Source organism: Melanerpes formicivorus, unplaced genomic scaffold, assembly GCF_026170545.1.
Source record: "Melanerpes formicivorus ecotype bairdi unplaced genomic scaffold, bMelFor1.0.p_v2 SCAF_67, whole genome shotgun sequence".
NCBI classification, from domain to species: Eukaryota; Metazoa; Chordata; class Aves; order Piciformes; family Picidae; genus Melanerpes; species Melanerpes formicivorus.
Window position 1 is genome coordinate 285,356 of NW_027142419.1, and position 20,273 is coordinate 305,628.

General features: G+C 55.3%; 1 protein-coding gene across 1 annotated transcript in view; it reads left to right on the plus strand.

Moving 5' to 3' along the window:
* Nucleotides 1-20,273, plus strand: part of CAPZB (capping actin protein of muscle Z-line subunit beta) — a 74,856-nt gene that overhangs the window by 14,313 nt on the left and 40,270 nt on the right. The window contains exon 2 of the mRNA XM_068162710.1: nt 13,136-13,225. Within this exon, the coding sequence (XP_068018811.1) occupies nt 13,136-13,225 (90 nt within the window). The remainder of the gene's footprint in view (nt 1-13,135; nt 13,226-20,273) is intronic.

The window sequence follows — 20,273 nt, forward strand, 5'->3', positions numbered from 1 at the left end:
GGTTGGACTTGATGATCTCTCAGGTCTTTTCCAACCTTATTGATTCTATGGTTCTAAGTCAAGTGTGAAACTAGACAGATGATTGGGTCCAATGCTGAGCTCCCCAGTTCAAGTGGGACAAGGAAGTACTGGAGAGAGTCCCTCAGAGGCTCCAAAGCTGCTGAGGGGCCTGGAGCAGCTCTGTGAGGAGCAAAGGCTGAGAGCCCTGGGAGTGTTGAGCCTGGAGAAGAGCAGCCCCAGAGTGGAGCTGAGCAATGCTCAGCAAGAGCTAAAGGTTGGGGAGCAAGAGGCTGGGGCCAGACTCTGCTCAGTGGTGCCCAGGGACAGCACAAGGGGCAGCAGGAGGCACAAACTGGAACCCAGGAGGTTCCATCTGAGCAGGAGGAGAAAGCTGTTTGGTGTGAGGGTGCTGAGCCCTGGAGCAGGCTGCCCAGAGAGGTTGTGGAGTCTCCTGGTGTGGAGAGCTTCCAACACCCCCTGGGGCATTGTGCTGCTGGGTGAGCTGCTGTGGCTGCCCTGCTGGGGCAGGGAGCTTGGGCTGGCTGAGCTCCAGAGGTCCCTTCCAGCCACCACCGTGCTGGGGTTCTGTGAGGTACAAGGAGATGGCAAGAGGCATCTGAAGGCACTGGGTGCATGAAATGATGCTGCATGGTTACAGGGTCAGCAGAGCTGCCTGTCAGGGCTGTGAGCATGCTTGTCCTCAAGCCAACATCTGCTCTGGGAGTCAGCAGGCAGATGTTCCAACCTCCCTCATGCAGTGCTTGCAAAACCAGGCCAGGTCCTGCTGCCTCAGTGCTGTGATGGGGCTCTTGCATTTTGTTTAGCTAAGGTTTCCCCTCTCTCTCTCCATCTGTCTGACAAAGAGAGTCTCAGGTTGTGTCAAACCCAGACTTAGAGTGGGGAAAACCCTCCCTGTGCAGTAGCAGGAACCTGGCTAGGCCTGTGTTCAGTGGATGGAGGTGGTCAGCTCTGCAGCCAGCTTCAGTGCCTCTGATCCCATTTGTGTTTGTAGAGCCACAGGAACTGCCCTCTCCCTTGCAAAAGAGAAGTATTGAACAGCCAGCAAGTCAGACAGCCTGGGCTGGGGAGGTTGGAGTTGATTCCTCATTCAGTTTGGGTTCAGAGATCCCTGGAATGGCTTAGGTTGGAAGGGACCTTCAAGATCATCCAGTTCCAACCCCACCTGCCATGGGCAGGGACACCTCCCACCAGCCCAGGCTGCTCAAGGCCTCATCCAGCCTGGCCTTGAACAGCTCCAGGGAGGGGACATCCACAGCCCCCCATGGCAACCTCTTCCAGTGTCTCCCCATCCTCACTCTAAAGAATTTGTTCCTCATCTCCAGTCTCAATCTCTCCTCTTCCAGCTCAGAGCCATTGCTCCCCATCCTGTCACTCCCAGCCCTTGGCAAAAGTCCCTCCCCAGCTCTCCTGCAGCCCCTTCAGCTACTGGAAGGCTGCTCTGAGCTCTCCCTGGAGCCTTCTCTTCTGCAGACCTAACAGCCCCAACTCCCCCAGCCTGTCCCCATAGGGGAGGTGCTGCAGCCCTCTGATCACCTTTGTGACCTCCTCTGGTCCTGCTCCAACAGCTCCACATCTTTCTCACTCCAGACAAGCCAGGCAGACTCAATTCAGTGGTCTCTGACAGCCCCAGGTCCTCCTCGTGCTGGGGGCTGCCAACCTGGAGGCAGTGCTGCAGGTGGGGTCTGAGCAGAGCAGAGGGGGGGGAGCTGCTGCTTTGCAGCCTGCACCCTGTGCAGCTGTTGCCCTGCTGCCCCCCTTTCCCCTCTTGCAGGTTCCCTTGGGCACTCTGATTTATTGGGAGAGGACTTTCTGCTTCGCAGGAGTTCTTGGCAGCAGATGAAAGCCAGTCAATTTCATCGTGGTGTTCCCAGCGACAAGTTGAATACATAAAACATTGTTTCTGTTCCCCCAGAAGACAAAACACTGGTGCCAGGAATCAGGAGTGAGCAGTGGCAAAAGGTCAGGATGGATAAAGCCTGCTCCCAAGGGCCTTGGTGCTGGTCCTCCCTGCTCCTCTCTTGGTGTGTGGTGGCTCTGGCTGTTGGTGGAGGCTTGTGTTGGGCTCTGCATCAACAGGAGTGATAGATGGAAAAGTGGTTGAGCAAGCAAGGGACCATCTGCAGGGTCCCTGCTCACTGCAGGGGGTTCAACTGGATGGCCTTAAAGCTCTCTTCCAACCCAAAGCATGCAGTGGTTCTATAAATCATTGTGCCTCTGCCCCTCAGCTCTGCTGGGACCTCACCTCACACAGTATCACACACAGTAATACTAAGGTTGGGAGAGACCTCGAGGATCCTCAAGTCCAACCTGTCCCCACAGACCCCATGACTAGACCATGGCACCAAGTGCCACATCCAGTCCCCTCTTGAACACCTCCAGGGATGGGGACTCCACCACCTCCCTGGGCAGCCTGTAGTCCCACAGCCAGTTCTGGTGCCCCCAGCATGAGAAGGACATGGAACTGCTGTTGGAGAGGGTCCAGAGAGGCCACCAAGGTGATCAGAGGGCTGGAGAACCTCCCCTGCAAGGAGAGGCTGGGAGAGCTGGGGCTGTTCAGCCTGCAGAAGAGAAGGCTCCAGGGAGGCCTGAGAGCAGCCTTCCAGTACTTGAAGGGGGCTGCAGGAGAGCTGGGAAGGGACTTTTGCCAAGGGCTGGGAGTGGTGGGACCAGAGGGGATGGAGTGAGGCTGGAAGAGGGGAGATTGAGACTGGAGGTGAGGAAGAAATTCTTTCTGGTGAGGGTGGGGAGACACTGGAAGAGGTTGCCCAGGGAGGTTGTGGAGGTGTTCAAGGCCAGGCTGGATGAGGCCTTGAGCAAGCTGGGCTGGTGGGAGGTGTCCCTGCCCATGGCAGGGGGGTTGGCACTGGATGATCTTCAAGGAAATTTAGACTGGATGTTAGGAACAAGCTCTGCACTGTGAGGTTGGTGGAACATGGCAGCAGGTTACCCAGGGAGGTGGCTGAGGCCTCATCTGTGGAGATGTTCAAGGTCAGGCTCAACAAGGCTCTGAGCAGGCTGAGGCTGTCTCTGCTGAGTGCAGGGAGGTTGGATTAGATGACCTTTGGAGGTCCCTTCCAGCCCAACCCATGCAATGATTCAGAAGTACATCACAAATGGGTTGGGACAGGATCTGCCAGGAGAGATTTCCTAAAGAGGAAAAAATAATGCAGCAGAGCAACTTGCAAGGAATAATAGAATCACAGAACTGCCAGGGTTGGAAGGGAGCTCAAGGCTCAGCCAGCTCCAAGCCCCCTGCCATGGGCAGGGACACCTCACACTGCAGCAGGTTGCTCACAGCCACATCCAGCCTGGCTGCAAACACCTCCAGGCAGGAGGCTTCCACCACCTCCCTGGGCAGCCTGTGCCAGGCTCTCACCACCCTCCTGGGGAACAACTTCTTCCTCACATCCAATCTCAATCTCCCCTCTTCTAGTTCTGCTCCATCCCCCCCAGTCCTATCCCTCCCTAACAGCCTCAAAAGTGACTCAGAATTGTCAGGGTTGGAAGGGACCTCAAGGATCATCTGGTTCCAACCCCCCTGCCAGGCTTTGGTTTAGGACTGTAGCTTAGAGCTAGAGAATTGTTTGGGTTGGACAATCTCTCCAAGGCCATCCAGTCCAACCACCAACCCAGCCCCACCATGGCCATCAAACCCTGGCCCCAAGTGCCAAGGCCACACATTGCTTGAACACTTCCAGGGCTGGGGACTCCACCACCTCCCTGAGCAGCCTGTGCCAGCCTCTCACCACCCTCCTGGGGAACAACTTCTTCCTAACATCCCCCCTGAACCCATGCAGCTGATGGCAGTGTCCTGGGTGCAGAACTAGCCTGGGGTTTGTGTAACCCTCTGGGAGGTTATTCCCTTTCCCATCCCACATCCCCAGGAGTGAATGCTGGCAGCCAGGAAGGGAATCCTGCCCCTTCACTCACTCCTGTGCTTTTCATTAGCCAGAGGCTCCAAGAATTGCCCCCTTTGCCACAGTGCTGCTGCCTTATGCCACCTGGGAAGGGAATCTCCTGCCTTTGGGGCATCTGGAAGTTGGCAGGGCTTGAAATGATGAGCAGGAGGGGAAGCTGTGTTGAACCTGGGGGGGGAAATAAACCCCCTAATGCTTTAGTGGCACAGAGCTGAACCCTTAGCCAACCATTCCACTTGGGACAGCTGAGAGGAAATCAAATGATTTACAAGGTGGGAGTTGTCTGCAACATAAAAGGATGGGGAGGGGGGGAAATAGTCCTTGTGTTGGGTGCTTCTGACCCTGTATTCACTTGTGAAGCTGTTGTGCTTGTGAGCTGCCCACTGACCAAAGAGATTTGATGTGTGAGCACTTCAGATTGTGGAAGTTGGGCAAATGTGCTAGTTTGTTTTTGGGGGGGGGTGTCCCTTCAAGTTGTTTTTTTTTTCAGCTTATCTTTGTGTTTTCTGGAAGTTGAGATGCCAGCCTGGATGTTCAGTGTGGGCAGTTCAGGTGCTGCCAGCCCTCCAGCTGTGTGTGAAGCAGCTCAGAGGCCTTGGCTTTATCTGCAGGGGCCAGGACATCTTGAGGCCATCTGAAGGGTGGGTGTCCAGAAGGGGCCAAAGTCTTTGTGAGGCTGCAGGAAGTGACTCAAGTCAGGAGTGAGGCTATACAGAGGTCCAGTGCTGGGCTCTCAGATCTTTTCCAACCTTATTGATTCTATGATTCTAAGTCAAGTGTGAAACGACACAGAGGACTGGGGCCAGTGCTGGGCTGCCCAGTGCAAGAGGGACAGGAAAGTACTGGAGAGAGTCCAGCAGAGGCTCCAAAGCTGCTGAGGGGCCTGGAGCAGCTCTGTGAGGAGCAAAGGCTGAGAGCCCTGGGAGTGTTGAGCCTGGAGAAGAGCAGCCCCTGAACAGGCTGAGGTCACAGCCAGTCCAACCCCCTGCTCCAGCAGGGCAGCCACAGCAGCTCACCCAGCAGCACAATGCCCAGGGGGGGTTGGAAGCTCTCCACACCAGGAGACTCCACAACCTCTCTGGGCAGCCTGCTCCAGGGCTCAGCACCTTCACACCAAACAACTTTCTCCTCCTGTTCAGATGGAAGCTCCTGGGTTCCAGTTTGTGCCCTCTGCCCCTTGTGCTGTCCCTGGGCACCACTGAGCAGAGTCTGGCCCCAGCCTCTTGCCCCCCAACCTTTAGCTCTTGCTCAGCTCCCCTCTGGGGCTGCTCTTCTCCAGGCTCAACACTCCCAGGGCTCTCAGCCTTTGCTCCTCACAGTGCTGCTCCAGGCCCCTCAGCTTCTTTGGAGCCTCCACTGGGCTCTCTCCCAGCAGGGAAGTCCTTGTGCCCTGTGCTCAGCACTGCTTAGGCCACACCTGGAGTCCTGTGTCCAGCTCTGGGCTCCTCAGGTTAGGAAAGAGGTTGAGCTGCTGGAAGGTGTCCAGAGAAGGGCAGTAAAGCTGGGGAGGGGTCTGGAGCACAGCCCTGGGAGGAGAGGCTGAGGGAGCTGGGGTTGCTCAGCCTGGAGAAGAGGAGGCTCAGGGGAGACCTTCTTGCAGTCTCTGTAGAACTGAGGAGCCCAGAACTGGCCCCAGGACTCCAGATGTGGCCTCAGCAGGGCAGAGTAGAAGGGGAGGAGAACCTCCCTTGGCCTGCTGGCCACACTCCTCTTCATGCACCCCAGCAGAGCATTGTCTGCCGTGCCCGTGCTGGCTGTGACCTCAGCCTGTGCATCTTTGTGTCTGCCCTGAGCTGCATCTGCCAAGGTCCCACTGAGAAGCTGCAGGGTGCTGCTGGGTTGTAACTCATCAGATTGCTGGTGTCTGGAAAGGGCAAATGAGCAGAGTCTCTGATGTGTCTGGTTCTGCTGGTGGCACTGTCTGGAAGGCTTTAGGTGTGGCTCCTGGTGACCTCCTCTCTGAGGTGACAGCTCTGTGCCAGGCACACTGCAGGTGTGGTTGGGGTGATTGCCTTGGCTGGCAGAGCGTGTCTGGGTGCCATGCCCTGCAGGGGCTGCATGGGAAGCTGGGAGCTTTGCATGCTCTTGGCTGCCTGCTCTCAGCAGCACCCAGTCTCCTGGCCAGGAGGCCAATGCCAGCCACTCCTCTGCCCTGTCCCCCTCATCCCCAGGAGCTGGAGGTGATGAGTGGGGAGCCCCAAGGCAATTCAGCCTTCTGCCTGGCCAGGAGGCCAATGCCAGCCACTCCTCTGCCCTGTCCCCCTCATCCCCAGGAGCTGGAGGTGATGAGTGGGGAACCCCAGGGCAATTCAGCCTTCTGCCTGGCCAGGAGGCCAATGCCAGCCACTCCTCTGCCCTGTCCCTCTCATCCCCAGGAGCTGGAGGTGATGAGTGGGGAACCCCAAAGCAATTCAGCCTTGTGCCTGGCCAGGAGGCCAATGCCAGCCACTCCTCTGCCCTGTCCCTCTCATCCCCAGGAGCTGGAGGTGATGAGTGGGCAGCCCCAAGGCAATTCAGCCTCCTGCCTGGTTTCTTTTTTGCTCTTGGTGTGTCCTCTGGGCTTTTATTTGTGTGTCCTGCCCAGCTCTAACCACAGCAGGGCTGGAACTGAGCTGTGCAGCTGTCCTGTGCCACTCACTGCACCTTTCCCCAACTCATTTCTTTTCTGCTCTGTTTATTTTCACTTGAGCCTCAAGACCCTGGGCCAGAGGCCTGTGGCTGTTGTGAGAGAGTTTCTCTGTTGGAAGTGAGTTGAGTCAAGAGCTGATTGAGGCAGAGGAGGTTGAACAAACACAACTGCTGCTGTGGACACACTCAAACCATTTCCCCTCTGCTGGTACCATGGGAACACCCCAGCAGATGCTCAAGTGGAGATTCTAGATAGCCAAACATCTTCAGAGGAAACTTATTAAGGGAGCTTTCATCTGAGCTAATATTTTCAGTCTCTGAGACTCCTGTGATCTCTAAAGCCTTCAGTGACTGGAGCTGTAATAAAACTTCATTTAGGCTGGCTGCCTGAACTCCCTGCTCCTCCCCAGGAGCTCTGTGCTGCAGGAAGCAGAGGGATGGTGGAAAACAGCCTCCTCTCAAGTAAACACTGAGCTCATTAAGCCCTGCAACCTCCAAGAGCTTGGCTAGAGAGCAGCCCAGCCTGGGAGACAGCCTGTCTGATCACCTCCCAGTGGGCAGGGGGTTAGGAGCCTCTCCATGTCCAAAGGCAAGGATTCTGTGCAAGTGTTTTGGCTGGAGGCCTGGAGAAACCAGCCTGCAGGTTTACAAGAGAGCTGGGCAAGGGGAAATCCAAAGCAGGTGAGGTTAAGAGAGGGAGGTTGGGGCTGCCCAGAGAAGGGAGGTTGGGGCTGCCCAGGGAGGGAGGTTGGGAGAAGGGAGGTTGGGGCTGCCCAGAGGAGGGAGGTTGTGGAGTCTCCTCTGGACACATCCTGAACTCACCTGGATGTGTTCCTCTGTGACCTTCTCTAGGTGATCCTCTTTTGGCTCAGTGATCTCCAGAGGTCCCTTCCATCCCCCCCTGTTCTGTGGGGTGGAATGACCTAGATCCTGAGTTCCTGAAGAGCACCTTGCCCCTGCACAAGTTGTGTGGAGGCTTTGTGGGGTTTTTGAGTGCCACTGCTAACTCCCCACTCCCAGTTAGAATCATGGAATCAATAAGGTTGGAAGAGACCTCAAAGATCACCAAGTCCAACCTCTCACCCAAGACCTCATGGCCACTAAACCATGGCAGCAAGTGCCACATCCAGTCCCCTCCTGAGCACTTCACTGCTGTGCACTAACAGCACAGTGCTCACTCCTGTAAGGTCAGAGAACCCTGTGCTGCTCATGTGGCACCTGGGATGCTTCCTGTCTCTTAAGGACCTCCAGCTGCTCTGGGTGTGAAGGGCTGGTACCAAAGGCTGGGTTTTGACCACACTTGGGTTTTAGAGCCTCACCTCCAGGCAAAGAACCAGAAGCAAAAGCTCCTGGTAGAGTTACTTCATCAGTGCTGGAATAGGACACAGCAGATGTAGCCAGCACTTTGCTCTGTCATCTGTGGGCTTTGTGCTGCCTTTTCACTGTGCCAGCATGGATTCATGCTAGACCAGGTTGCTCAAGGCTCTGTCCAGCCTGGCCTAGAATGCTTCCAGGGAGGTTGTGGATGCCCTGGAGGTGTTCAGAGCCAGGTTGTTTGAGGCTTTGAGCAGCCTGGGCTGGTGGAAGGTGACCCTGCCCATGGCAGGGAGGTTGGAGAAGATGATCTCTGAGTGCTTTTCTAACCTAGGCCATTCTGTGGTTCTGTGATCTCTGCTTTAAACAGATAGTGACTATATTGTCCTGGAAGTGATTAGTCCAAGCTCAGTAGATGCTCTCTGAGGTCCCTTCCAGCCTAGGCCATTCTGGGGTTTGATGCTCTCTGAGGTCCTTTCTAACCTAGGCCATTCTGGGGTTTGATGCTCTCTGAGGTCCCTTCCAGCCTAGGCCATTCTGGGGTTTGATGCTCTCTGAGGTCCTTTCTAACCTAGGCCATTCTGGGGTTTGATGCTCTCTGAGGTCCCTTCCAGCCTAGGCCATTCTGGGGTTTGATGCTCTCTGAGGTCCTTTCCAACCTAGGCCATTCTGGGGTTTGATGAGCTCTGCTTTAAGCAGTGAGTGTCTATATTATCCCAGAAGTGCTCAGTCCAAGCAGGTTTGGTGACTCCACAAACCACTCCAGAGGGGGAGGCTCCATCCAGTAGCTATCCCTGAACTGTGGCTCTGTATCACCCTTCCCCTGGGGTTGCAGCTTCGGTGCTGGTTCTCTAGCATCACCTTTCCCTAGGTTTTGAGGGGGTTTATGTGTGTGTATTAAGCAATCCCAGCTGGCAGAGGAGGATGGAGCTCACTTCCCTCAGTGTTCCCACGATCCCAGAGCGAGGAGCACGACCTGGTGACCGTGTGCCAGCTTTCCTGCCTTGACATAAGAGATAGCAGGAGGTAAAGACAATATGAGGTCAGAGAGAGCCCCTGCCTGGGCTTGGCTGCTGGGGCTGGGCAGGCCTTGGGCCATCCAGGCAGGACCTCTCTCAGGGGCCTGAAAGGTTAGCAGCAAAACAAATGAGTTGGTTTCCCCTTCCCCTGAGCGTGGGATGAAGGGAAGGAAAAGGGTTTGAAAGCCATAGGCAGCACTTCTGTGCATGGATATCCCACAGCCCCCCCAGCTTGCTAGGGTAGGAAGGGACCTCTGGAGCTCAGCCAGTCCAACCCCCCCCTGCTAAAGCAGGGCACCCCCAGCAGCTCACCCAGCAGCACAATAGCCCGGAGGAGTTGGAAGCTCTCCACACCAGGAGACCCCACAGCCTCTCTGGGCAGCCTGCTCCAGGGCTCAGCACTCTCACACCAAACAACTTTCCTCCCTCTCTTCAGGTGGAACCTCCTGGCTTCCAGTTTGTTGCCCACTGCCCCTTGGCCTGTCCCTGGGCACCACTGAGCAGAGTCTGGCTCCAGCCTCTTGCCCCCTGCCCTTTAGCTCTTGCTGAGCATTGCTCAGATCCTCTCTGGGGCTGCTCTTCTCCAGGCTCAACAGCCCTAGGGGCTCTCAGCCTTAAATGTGGTGGTAGTTCAGGGATCAGTTTGGAGTTGCTTTCCAGGAGAAGTAACTTGAGGTTCATTTCAGCCAAGGATTTGCTTGTCACCTTACCCAAGTGGCTAAAGAGCCTGGGGAGGTTTATGTGTTACTTGAGTGTGTCATTGGGTGACAGCTGTCACAGCCTTCTGCTCCTGGGCTCAGTTCATCCTGCTTTGCAAGAGATTATGGCAGATACATGGAGGTTGATGCCTTGTTGCACAGGGGGGCTGTGGATTCTTCCTCCCTGGAGGTGTTCAAGGCCAGGCTGGATGAGGCCTTGAGCAGCCTGGGCTGGTGGGAGGTGTCCCTGCCCATGGCAGGGGGGGTTGGAAGTGGATGATCTTTAAGGTCCCTTCCAACCTAAGCCATTCCAGGGATCTCTGAACCCAAACTGCACGAGGAATCAACTCCAACCTCCCCAGCCCAGGCTGTCTGACTTTCTGGCTGTTCAGTAGTTCTCTTTTGCAAGGCAGAGGGCAGTTCCTGTGGCTCTACAAACACAAATGGGATCAGAGGCACTGCAGCTGGCTGCAGAGCTGACCACCTCCTTCCACTGAACACAGAGACCTAGCCAGGTTCCTGCTACTGCACAGGGAGGGTTTTCCCCACTCTAAGTCTGGGTTTGACACAACCTGAGACTCTCTTTGTCAGACAGATGGAGAGAGAGAGGGGAAACCTTAGCTAAACAAAATGCAAGAGCCCCATCACAGCACTGAGGCAGCAGGACCTGGCCTGGTTTTGCAAGCACTGCATGAGGGAGGTTGGAACATCTGCCTGCACACTCCCAGAGCAGATGTTGGCTTGAGGACAAGCATGCTCACAGCCCTGACAGGCAGCTCTGCTGACCCTGTAACCATGCAGCATCATTTCATGCACCCAGTGCCTTCAGATGCCTCTTGGCATCTCCTTGTACCTCCTAAGCCATTCCAGGGATCTCTGAACCCAAACTGAATGAGGAATCGACTCCAGTCTCCCCAGCCCAGGCTGTCTGACTTGCTGGCTGTTCAGTAGCTCTCTCTTGCAAGGGAAAGGGCAGTTCCTGTTCAGAAGAGCTTTGGTAATGGCTGTGCCCTGAGCTGAGCTCCCTCCTTTCCTCATTGCTAGGGTATGGCTTAATTGCAGGAAACTTTGCTTCCTGTTTCTCCCTGACCTGGGGGCTGCCATGCATGATGTGATAAAAGAACTGCTGGAGTTGGGGAGGCTTTAAAGCAAACATTTAGGGCTGGGCAGAAGGCAGGAGGGGAGAAATGGAAGCTGAAGTTGTTGCCTGTGGGCTGGCAAAGAGAAACAAGGGAGGGGAAGAAGCAGGGCAAGCAAACTGTGGCAGAACTTGGGCACTCTCAGTCTTGCAGCAAGGTGTCTGTTTATATCTGCTGGTGAGCAGGAGAGCTAAAGGTTATGTCAGGAAGGTGGCTCAGCTCCTCCAGTGGCTTTGGTAATGTCTGTGGCACATTTTCTGACTCTAAAGTGAAGTTTTAAGGGTCTCCTGTGTTCAGTGGAAGGAGGTGGTCAGCTCTGCAGCCAGCTGCAGTGCCTCTGATCCCATTTGTGTTTGTAGAGCCACAGGAACTGCCCTCTCCCTTGCAAAAGAGAACTACTGAACAGCCAGCAAGTCAGACAGCCTGGGCTGGGGAGGTTGGAGTTGATTCCTCATTCAGTTTGGGTTCAGAGATCCCTGGAATGGCTTAGGTTGGAAGGGACCTTCAAGATCATCCAGTTCCAACCCCCCTGCCATGGGCAGGGACACCTCCCACCAGCCCAGCTTGCTCAAGGCCTCATCCAGCCTGGTCTTAAACATCTCTAAGTGTCAGCAACAACTGGAATCATAGAATCCTAGAATGGCTCAGGTTGGAAGGGAGACCTCAGAGATCATCAACTCTAACCCCCCTGCCATGGGCAGGGACACCTCCCACCAGCCCAGGCTTGCTCAAGGCCTCATCCAGCCTGGCCCTGAACACCTCCAGGGAGGGGGCAGCCACAGCCTCCCTGGGCAACCTCTTCCAGTGTCTCCCCAGCCTCACTCTAAAGGATTTCTTCCTCATCTCCAGTCTAAATCTGCCCTCCTGCAGCTCAAAGCCATCCCCCCTCATCCTGTCACTCCATGGTTTGTACAAAGTCCCTCCCCAGCTCTCCTGGAGCCCCTGCAGGTATTGCAAGGCTGCTCTGAGCTCTCCCTGGATCCTTTTCTTCTGGAGGTTGAGCAGCTCCAACTCTCCCAGCCTGTCCCTGCACAGGAGGTGCTGCAGCCCTCTGATCTTTCCCCAGATGACTCCAGTCCCTGATTTCCCAGTTACAGGCAGCTTTGGTGTGTGTTCTGTAGCAAGAAGGCGATATGGGATCCTCCTTTGTGTGTGTTCCACTCTGCTTTTTGGTGCAGCTGAAGCAGGGAGAGAGCTCAGTGCTGGAGCAGAATCTGTCTTGGCTGCTGCTTATCTCAAGCTGAATGGCACAATACAAATGAGGAAGTGTAAAAACTGCCTGGGGAGGAGGAACTTTCAGTTCCCTAACCCAGACTGTGATGGAAATTAGCCTGGAAAAACATGCATGAAGCATTTGCAGGAACACTGACAGCAAGGTTTGGTGAGGGGAGGCCTGGAGTGCTCTCCATCAGCAGCATGGCACCAGTTGAAGCTGTGCTCTTCAATCCCTCCTCTGGAAGACCTTTCTTTTGCCACTAATCTATGATCAAATGGTGCTGGACTTGATGGGAGTCTGTTGGTATTTGTACAAACCAGGCTGCTGCTTGGAAGTGGGAGCTGTGTCTCCTACCAGTCAGCAAGCAGTGCAGCTCTTGCAGCAGTGTGTGATGTGTTCCCTGGACACTTGGTGGCAGGGGGATGGCCTGGCTCAGGGATGGTGGCAGGGGGGTGGCCTGGCTCAGGGATGGTGGCAGGGGGATGGCCTGGCTCAGGGATGGTGGCAGGGGGATGGCCTGGCTCAGGGATGGTGGCAGGGGGATGGCCTGGCTCAGGGATGGTGGCAGGGGGATGGCCTGGCTCAGGAAGAGTGTGGCCAGTAGGAGCAGGGAAGTCCTTGTGCCCTGTGCTCAGCACTGCTTAGGCCACACCTGGAGTCCTGTGTCCAGGTCTGGGCTCCTCAGGTTAGGAAAGAGGTTGAGCTGCTGGAAGGTGTCCAGAGAAGGGCAAGAAAGCTGGGGAGGGGTCTGGAGCACAGCCCTGGGAGGAGAGGCTGAGGGAGCTGGGGTTGCTTAGCCTGCAGAAGAGGAGGCTCAGGGGAGACCTTCTTGCTCTCTCCAACTCCCTGCAGGGAGGTTGTAGCCAGGTGGGGGTTGGTCTCTTCTCCCAGGCAGGCAGCCAGCCCCAGAACAAGAGGACACAGTCTCAAGCTGTGCCAGGGGAGGTTCAGGCTGGAGGTGAGGAAGAAATTCTTCCCAGCAAGAGAGATTGGCCATGGGATGTGCTGCCCAGGGAGGTGGTGGAGTCCCCATCCCTGGAAGTGTTTAGGAAGAGCCTGGCTGAGGCCTTTGGTGCCATGGTTTAGTTGATCAGATGGTGCTGGGTGAGAGGTTGGACTTGATGATCTCTGAGCTCTTTTCCAACCTGGTTAATTCTGTTCTGTTCTGTTCCTGTCTCTGCAGAGTGAGCAGCAGCTGGATTGTGCCTTGGATTTGATGAGGCGTCTGCCTCCCCAGCAGATAGAGAAGAATCTCAGTGACCTCATTGACTTGGTGAGTATGGGATGCTCTGAGCTGTCTGGAAAGAAGGGCTGGTATGCAAGAACATTTCCTAAGAGCCTCTGGCAGGTGGGGTGGTTTGTTTCTCTCTTTGTCACCCAGCACTTGCCCAAACAATGCCAGGAATCCAGGTGTTTGTTTTGGGCTGAGCCAACAGGTTCTAACTACTCTGCCTGCTCAGCCAGCCTTTGGATGAGGGGTCATTAGCAGCTGTCTGGAAGTAATCACCAGCTTGGAGGCTGCTGTTTAGTGAAAGTAGTTTGGAGCAGTTCACACAAGGCTGATGGATGTCTCTGTCTCTTGATAAACTACCTGGCTGCTTGCACTTGGACACAGAGCTCCTGTGGTAGGTTGCTGAGGCAATCATAGGATGGTCTGGGTTGGAAGGGAGCTCTGAAGGTCATCCAGTCCATCCCCTCTGCAGCAAGCAGGGACATCCTCCCCTAGATCAGGCTGCCCAGAGCCCTGTCAAGCCCCACTTTAAATACCTCCAGGGATGAGGTCCCAACCACCTCCCTGGGCAGCCTGTTCCAGTGTTCCACCACCTTCATAGTAAAGAACTACTTCCTGACATCCAATCTCAATCTGCCCTGCTCTGGTTTGAAGCCATTGCCCCTGGGCCTGTCCCTGCAGGCCTTTGTAAAGAGTCTCTCTCCATTCTTCCTGTAGCCCCCTTCAGGTACTGGCAGGCTGCTATTAGGTCTCCCTGGAGCTCTTCTCCAGGCTGAGCATCCCTCAGCCTGTCCTGGTAGCAGAGCTGCTCCAATGTGTCAGAACACTGGGGCTCTGGAGAACACCCAAATCTAGCTCTGCTTTATGCTCTGTCAGGTGTTCTGCAGTCAGTGAGCACCCAAAAGAATCCAGCACATTGGCCAGCAGTGCCAGCTGTCTGCTTGGCTCTGTTTTCCTTCTCCCCCAGTGTCACAGAATGCATTGGGTTGGAAGGGATCCTCCAAGGCCCAACGAGATCAGGTTGCTCAGGGCCTCCATCAAGTCTAGCCTTGAATGTCTACAACCTGCTGGTGAGGAAAACTAACTGCAGGAGGATGCTCTTCACTAGTTGCACATCCTGTGAGGCACAGTTGGGTTATAACAGGCTGGCTGCTGTCAACTGGCCTTCAGAAGAGTGTGGAGCATGGTGGGACTCAAGGCATTGCTAATGTAGGGAGTTAATCTCTACAGCTCCTACTCTGAGTAGCTGGGAAAACTTGTTTCAATTGTGCAGGCTAAATAGATGACTGATTTCTGACCAGAGCTGCTGAATCTTGGCAGGCAGAGAGCACTGAGGCTGGAACAGGGCTGTCAGACCTTTGAATTGAGTCTGTCTGTCTTGTCTGTAGTGAGAAGGGCAGGGAACTGCTGGAGCAGGTCCAGAGGAGGCCATGAAGATGATCAGAGGGCTGGAGAAGCTCTGCTGTGGGGACAGGCTGAGAGAGTTGGGATTGCGTAGCTTGGAGGAGAGGAAGCTCCAGGGAGACCTTAGGGCAGGCTTCCAGTACCTGAAGGGGCTACAGGAGTGCTGGGGAGGGACTTTGGACAAGGGATGGGAGTGACAGGATGAGCTGGAAGAGGGGAGATTGAGACAGGAGATTAGGAAGAAATTCTTTCCAGTGAGGGTGGTGAGACACTGGAACAGGTTGCCCAGGGAGGCTGTGGCTGCTTCCTTCTTGGAGGTGTTCAAGGCCAGGCTGGATGAGGCCTTGAGCAGCCTGGGCTGGTGGGAGGAGTCCCTGCCCATGTCAGGGGGGTTGGAACTGGATGAGCTTTGAGGTCCCTTCCAACCCCAACCCATTCTGTGATAAATGATAAATCCATTTGCCTTCTCTCCCCACACTGACCCCAGCTTTTTGGATTGCATCCCCTTTTCTGTGACAGGGCTGAACACTGTGCAGGAGGGTGGTGAGAGCCTGGCACAAGTTGCCAAGGAGGTGGTGGAAGCCTCCTGCCTGGAGGTGTTTGCAGCCAGGCTGGATGTGGCTGTGAGCAACCTGCTGTGATGTGAGGTGTCCCTGCCCATGGCAGGGGGGTTGGAGCTGGCTGAGCCTTGAGGTCCCTTCCAGCCCTGACAGTTCTATGATGCTTACAAACCTTGTCTGAGAGCCCCTAGAACTCTGATGGCTCTGCACACAGCAGCTATTTCAATTAGTGCCTTTTAATTAAACTGTTCATATCATGTGTGGGCTGTTTAGAATAGAATTAACCAGGTTGGGAAAGACCTCAAAGATCAAGTCCTACCTATCACCCAGCACCATCTGATCAACTAAACCATGGCACCAAGTGCCTCAGCCAGGCTCTTCCTAAACATCTCCAGGGATGGGGACTCCACCACCTCCCTGGGCAGCACATCCCAATGGCCAAGCTCTCTTGCTGGGAAGAACTTTCTCCTCACCTCCAGCCTAAACCTCCCCTGGCACAGCTTGAGGCTGTGTCCTCTTGTTCTGGGGCTGGGTGCCTGCCTGGGAGAAGAGACCAACCCCCAGCTGGCTCCAACCTCCCTTCAGGGAGTTGGAGAGAGCAAGAAGGTCTCCCCTGAGCCTCCTCTTCTCCAGGCTAAGCAACCCCAGCTCCCTCAGCCTCTCTTCCCAGGGCTGTGCTCCAGACCCCTCCCCAGCTTTCTTGCCCTTCTCTGGACACCTTCCAGCAGCTCAACCTCTTTCCTAACCTGAGGAGCCCAGAACTGGACACAGGACTCCAGGTGTGGCCTGAGCAGTGCTGAGCACAGGGCACAAGGATTTCCCTGCTCCTGCTGGCCACCCATGTGCAGAAGAGCAGCTGCTTACAAGTCTAGCTGGGGAGGTCTGTTCTGGGGTGGTGTTGAAGCTGCTTGGGAGGAAGTTCCATGGTCACAAAAAGCTGTGGCTGGCTTAAATTGCCCAAACTCTGACTCCTGCTTTTAAGTTGCATAAGTCAGGGTAGAGGTGAGAGAGCTTCATGGGTCAGGAGAGAAACAACTCCCTGCTGGAAGGGATTGAAAGCATTTGGTAATTGGCTCCATCTGCATCAGCACAACTCTTGGCAAGCTCATTTGTGGAGGTGGGACACAGAATCAGGCAGTCCTTGATGTGATGTGGAGCAACATGGTTGGCTTTCTGATGGCATCTGGAGGGCTGAAGGGCTTGAGCAGCTCCAAGGACCCTTCAGAAGAGTTGTTTGGGGAGCTGTGGTGAGCTTGGCTGTGTGATTGGTATGGAGTTGCTTTCCAATGAGTTGGGAAGTGGTTGGGGAGCTCTGAATGTTGGAATTAGCTTTGGATGGTGCTGATGAGTGCTCTGCATGCTTTCCATCTGCCCTGGCTGGGCTTCCTTTCATATTGGAAGTGTGCCATGAGCCAGAGCAGCTGAAAGGAGGCTTGGTAGAAGCAGGGTCTGTGTGATTCCCACCCTGGTGATTGCAGACCCTCCTTGGAGGCAGAAATGAAATAACTGCTGAAATCCAGAGTGGTTTCTTCACTGCTGAGCCCTCTGCAGACCTCTTCTGCAGCCCCTCAGCCTGAGCTCCACGAGACTGAAGCCTCCACTCTGAGAAGAGCACTGTGGGCACTGCCCCCTCTAAGACTTGCAGAACCAACAGAAGCCAAACAGATTTGTGACCTTTTGGGCCAAGTTTCATCCAAACCATTCCAGCTCAGTGTTGGTTTTTCATTCTCTTGCCTGTGCTGTTACCAGACAAGAACCTCCTGGAAGTAAAAGGGCAGGCTCCAAATGCAGGACAAGCAGCAGCAGGTTCATTCAGTTGGTGGAATTATGGAGGATGCCATCTGGGCTTCTGCTGCCTCCTTGCTTGGTTCCATAGAGTCCTAGAAAGGGTTGGGTTGGAGGGGAGCTTCAAGATCATCCAGCTCCAACCCCTCTGCTGTGGGCAGGGACACCTCCCACCAGCCCAGCTTGCTCAAGGCCTCATCCAGCCTGGCCTTGAACACCTCCAGGGACCCTAGACAACCTGTTGCAGTGTCTCCCCACCCTCACTGGAAAGTGTTTCTTCCTCATCTCCAGTCTCAATCTGCCTTCTTCCAGCTCAAAGCTATTTCCCCTCACCCTGTCACTCCCAGCCCTTGTCAGAAGTCCTTTCCCAGCTTTCCTGTAGCCCCCTTCAGGAAGGCTGCTCTAAGGTCTCCCTGGAGCCTTCTCTTCTCCAGGCTGCACAACCCCAACTCTTGCAGCCTGTCCCCACAGCAGAGCTTCTCCAGCCCTCTGATCAGCTTCATGGCCTCCCCCTGGACCTGCTCCAGCAGTTTCCTGTCCTCCTCCCTACAGACAAGACAGACAGACTCAATTCACAGGTCTGACAGCCCTGTTCCAGCCTCAGTGCTGCTACTGCTGCAGGGAAGGACGACCATAGCAACTTCCCTCCCCGAGGTCCCTCTGGCTCCCTCAGAGCCACGCTCTGCAGCTGGTTTTAGAATAGAATAGAACAGAATGAACCAGGTTGGAAAAGACCTTGGAGATCACCAAGTCCAACCTATCACCCAGCACCATCTGATCAACTCAACCATGGCACCAAGTGCCTCAGCCAGGCTCTTCCTAAACACCTCCAGGGATGGGGACTCCACCACCTCCCTGGGCAGCACATTCCCATGGCCAATCTCCTTGTCTGGGAAGAATTTCTTCCTCTCTGCAGGGATGGGGATGCCAACACACCCTTGGGCAGCCTGGGCCAGGCCTTGCCAACCCCTTCAGGGGGGAAACTGTTCCTCATGTCCACCTTGAGCCTCCCCTGGCATAACTGCAGGACATTTCCTCTTGTCCTAGCACCTGTTCGTCAGGAGAAGAGACCAAGCCCCACCTGGCTCCAACCTCCTTTCAGGGGGTTGTAGAGAGCCTCCTCTTCTGCAGATGAAGCAATCTCCCCTGCTCTTTTGTTGCAGAAGAGCACCTTGGTGCCAGCAGGAGTGGCTGGGCCCCGTTCAAGCCTGTCCATTGCTGCCCCCAAGTGTTGGGCTGGCAGGGGAAAGGCTCCGAACCTGACCACGGAGCGAAAGGGCTCGGTGGAAGAAGAAGAATTTTTGGGTCACTGGCCCTCACCAGCCCAGGCACTTCTCACTCATTAGCAGAGCAGTTGGTGGTTTGCCCTTTTCCCTCCTCTGTTGTTGCATTCTTCAGGCTGCCCACTCCTCAATTAGAGCTCATTAGAGGCCTTGTCAGTCACAGGACTGGGCAGGTGCTGCCTGAAAGAGGCTGTGCGTGGTGCTGGTGATGTGCCTTGGCAGGGAATGCCTGCCCTGCTTGGAATGCAGTTAGCCATCATTTGTAAACAGGCTGCTGGGAGGCTGGCAGCAGCTCCAAGAAGGGCTTCTGAATCTCCACCAAAAAGAGAGCTTTAGCTTGGGCAGATAAGCCTTGTAAGGAGCACTTGTGGAAATTGGCATCACTGTCCATGCAGCTCCTTGCTTTCCAGTGAGGGTGGGGAGACTCTGAAACAGGCTGCCCAGGGAGGCTGTGGGTGCCTCATCCCTGGAGGTCTTCAAGGCCAGGCTGGATGAGGCCTTGAGCAGCCTGGGCTGGTGGGAGATGTCCCTGCCCATGGCAGGGGGTTGGAACTGGGTGGTCTTGAAGGTCCCTTCCAACCCAACCCATTCTGTGGTTCAATGAAGTTAGAATAGAATTCACCAGGTTGGAAAAGGCCTCAGAGATCATGGAGTCCAACCTCTCACCCAGCACCATCTGATCAACTCAACCTTGGCTCCAAGTGCCTCAGCCAGGCTCTTCCTAAACACCTCCAGGGATGGGGACTCCACCACCTCCCTGGGCAGCACATCCCAATGGCCAATCTCTCTTTCTGTGAAGAGCTTCTTCCTAAGCTGTGCCTGAACCTACCCTGGCACAGCTTGAGACTGTGTCCTCTTGTTCTGGGGCTGGGTGCCTAGGAGAAGAGACCTACCCCCAGCTGGCTCCAAGCTCCCTTCAGGGAGTTGTAGACAGCAAGAAGGTCTCCCCTGAGCCTCCTCTTCTCCAGGCTAAGCAACCCCAGCTCCCTCAGCCTCTCCTCATGGCAGTTCTTGCTGCCATGGCAGAATTGGAACTTGACTTCTTTATAGACAGAGCAGGCACTAACTTCCCCTGGTTGTGTTTCAAGGCTCTGTTTGCAATTACAGCTCTGGGAGGTGATCATCTTTGCTTTGTCATCAGAGGAGAATGTGTTAGCTTTCAGAAAGTCCCAGAGTGATGAAACTCAGAATGGATCAGCTGCAGGGTTTGAAATGCATACACCACATCCAGGGCCTTGCTTGATGCAGCTAATGTGCCTCCAGGCAAGGCTCAGATCTGCTCCCATGCCTTGAAGTGAAGATCTGTGGAGCTGGGGAATTTCTCCCCAGGAAAAACTGCACTGCTTGGGCTGCACAGACCAGAAAGTCATCAGCAAGTTTGCAGATGACACCAAATTAGGAGCAGATGTTGGTCAGTTAGAGAGCAGAAGGGCTCTGCAGAGGGACCTCGACCGACTGGACAGATGGGCAGAGGCCAACAGGATGGCATTGAACAAGTCCAAGTGCCAGGGGCTGCACTTTGGCCACAGCAACCCCAGGCAGTGCTACAGGCTGGGGGCAGAGTGGCTGAGAGCAGCCAGGCAGAGAGGGACCTGGGGGTAGTGGTTGACAGCTGCCCAAACAGGAGCCAGCAGTGTGCCCAGGGGGACAAGAAGGCCAAGGGCATCCTGGCCTGCAGCAGGAAGAGTGTGGCCAGCAGGAGCAGGGAAGTCCTTGTGCCCTGTGCTCAGCACTGCTTAGGCCACACCTGGAGTCCTGTGTCCAGTTCTGGGCTCCTCAGGTTAGGAAAGAGGTTGAGCTGCTGGAAGGTGTCCAGAGAAGGGCAAGAAAGCTGGGGAGGGGTCTGGAGCACAGCCCTGGGAGGAGAGGCTGAGGGAGCTGGGGTTGCTTAGCCTGGAGCAGAGGAGGCTCAGGGGAGACCTTCTTGCTCTCTCCAACTCCCTGCAGGGAGGTTGGAGCCAGGTGGGGGTTGGTCTCTTCTCCCAGGCAGGCAGCCAGCCCCAGAACAAGAGGACACAGCCTCAAGCTGTGCCAGGGGAGGTTTAGGCTGGAGGTGAG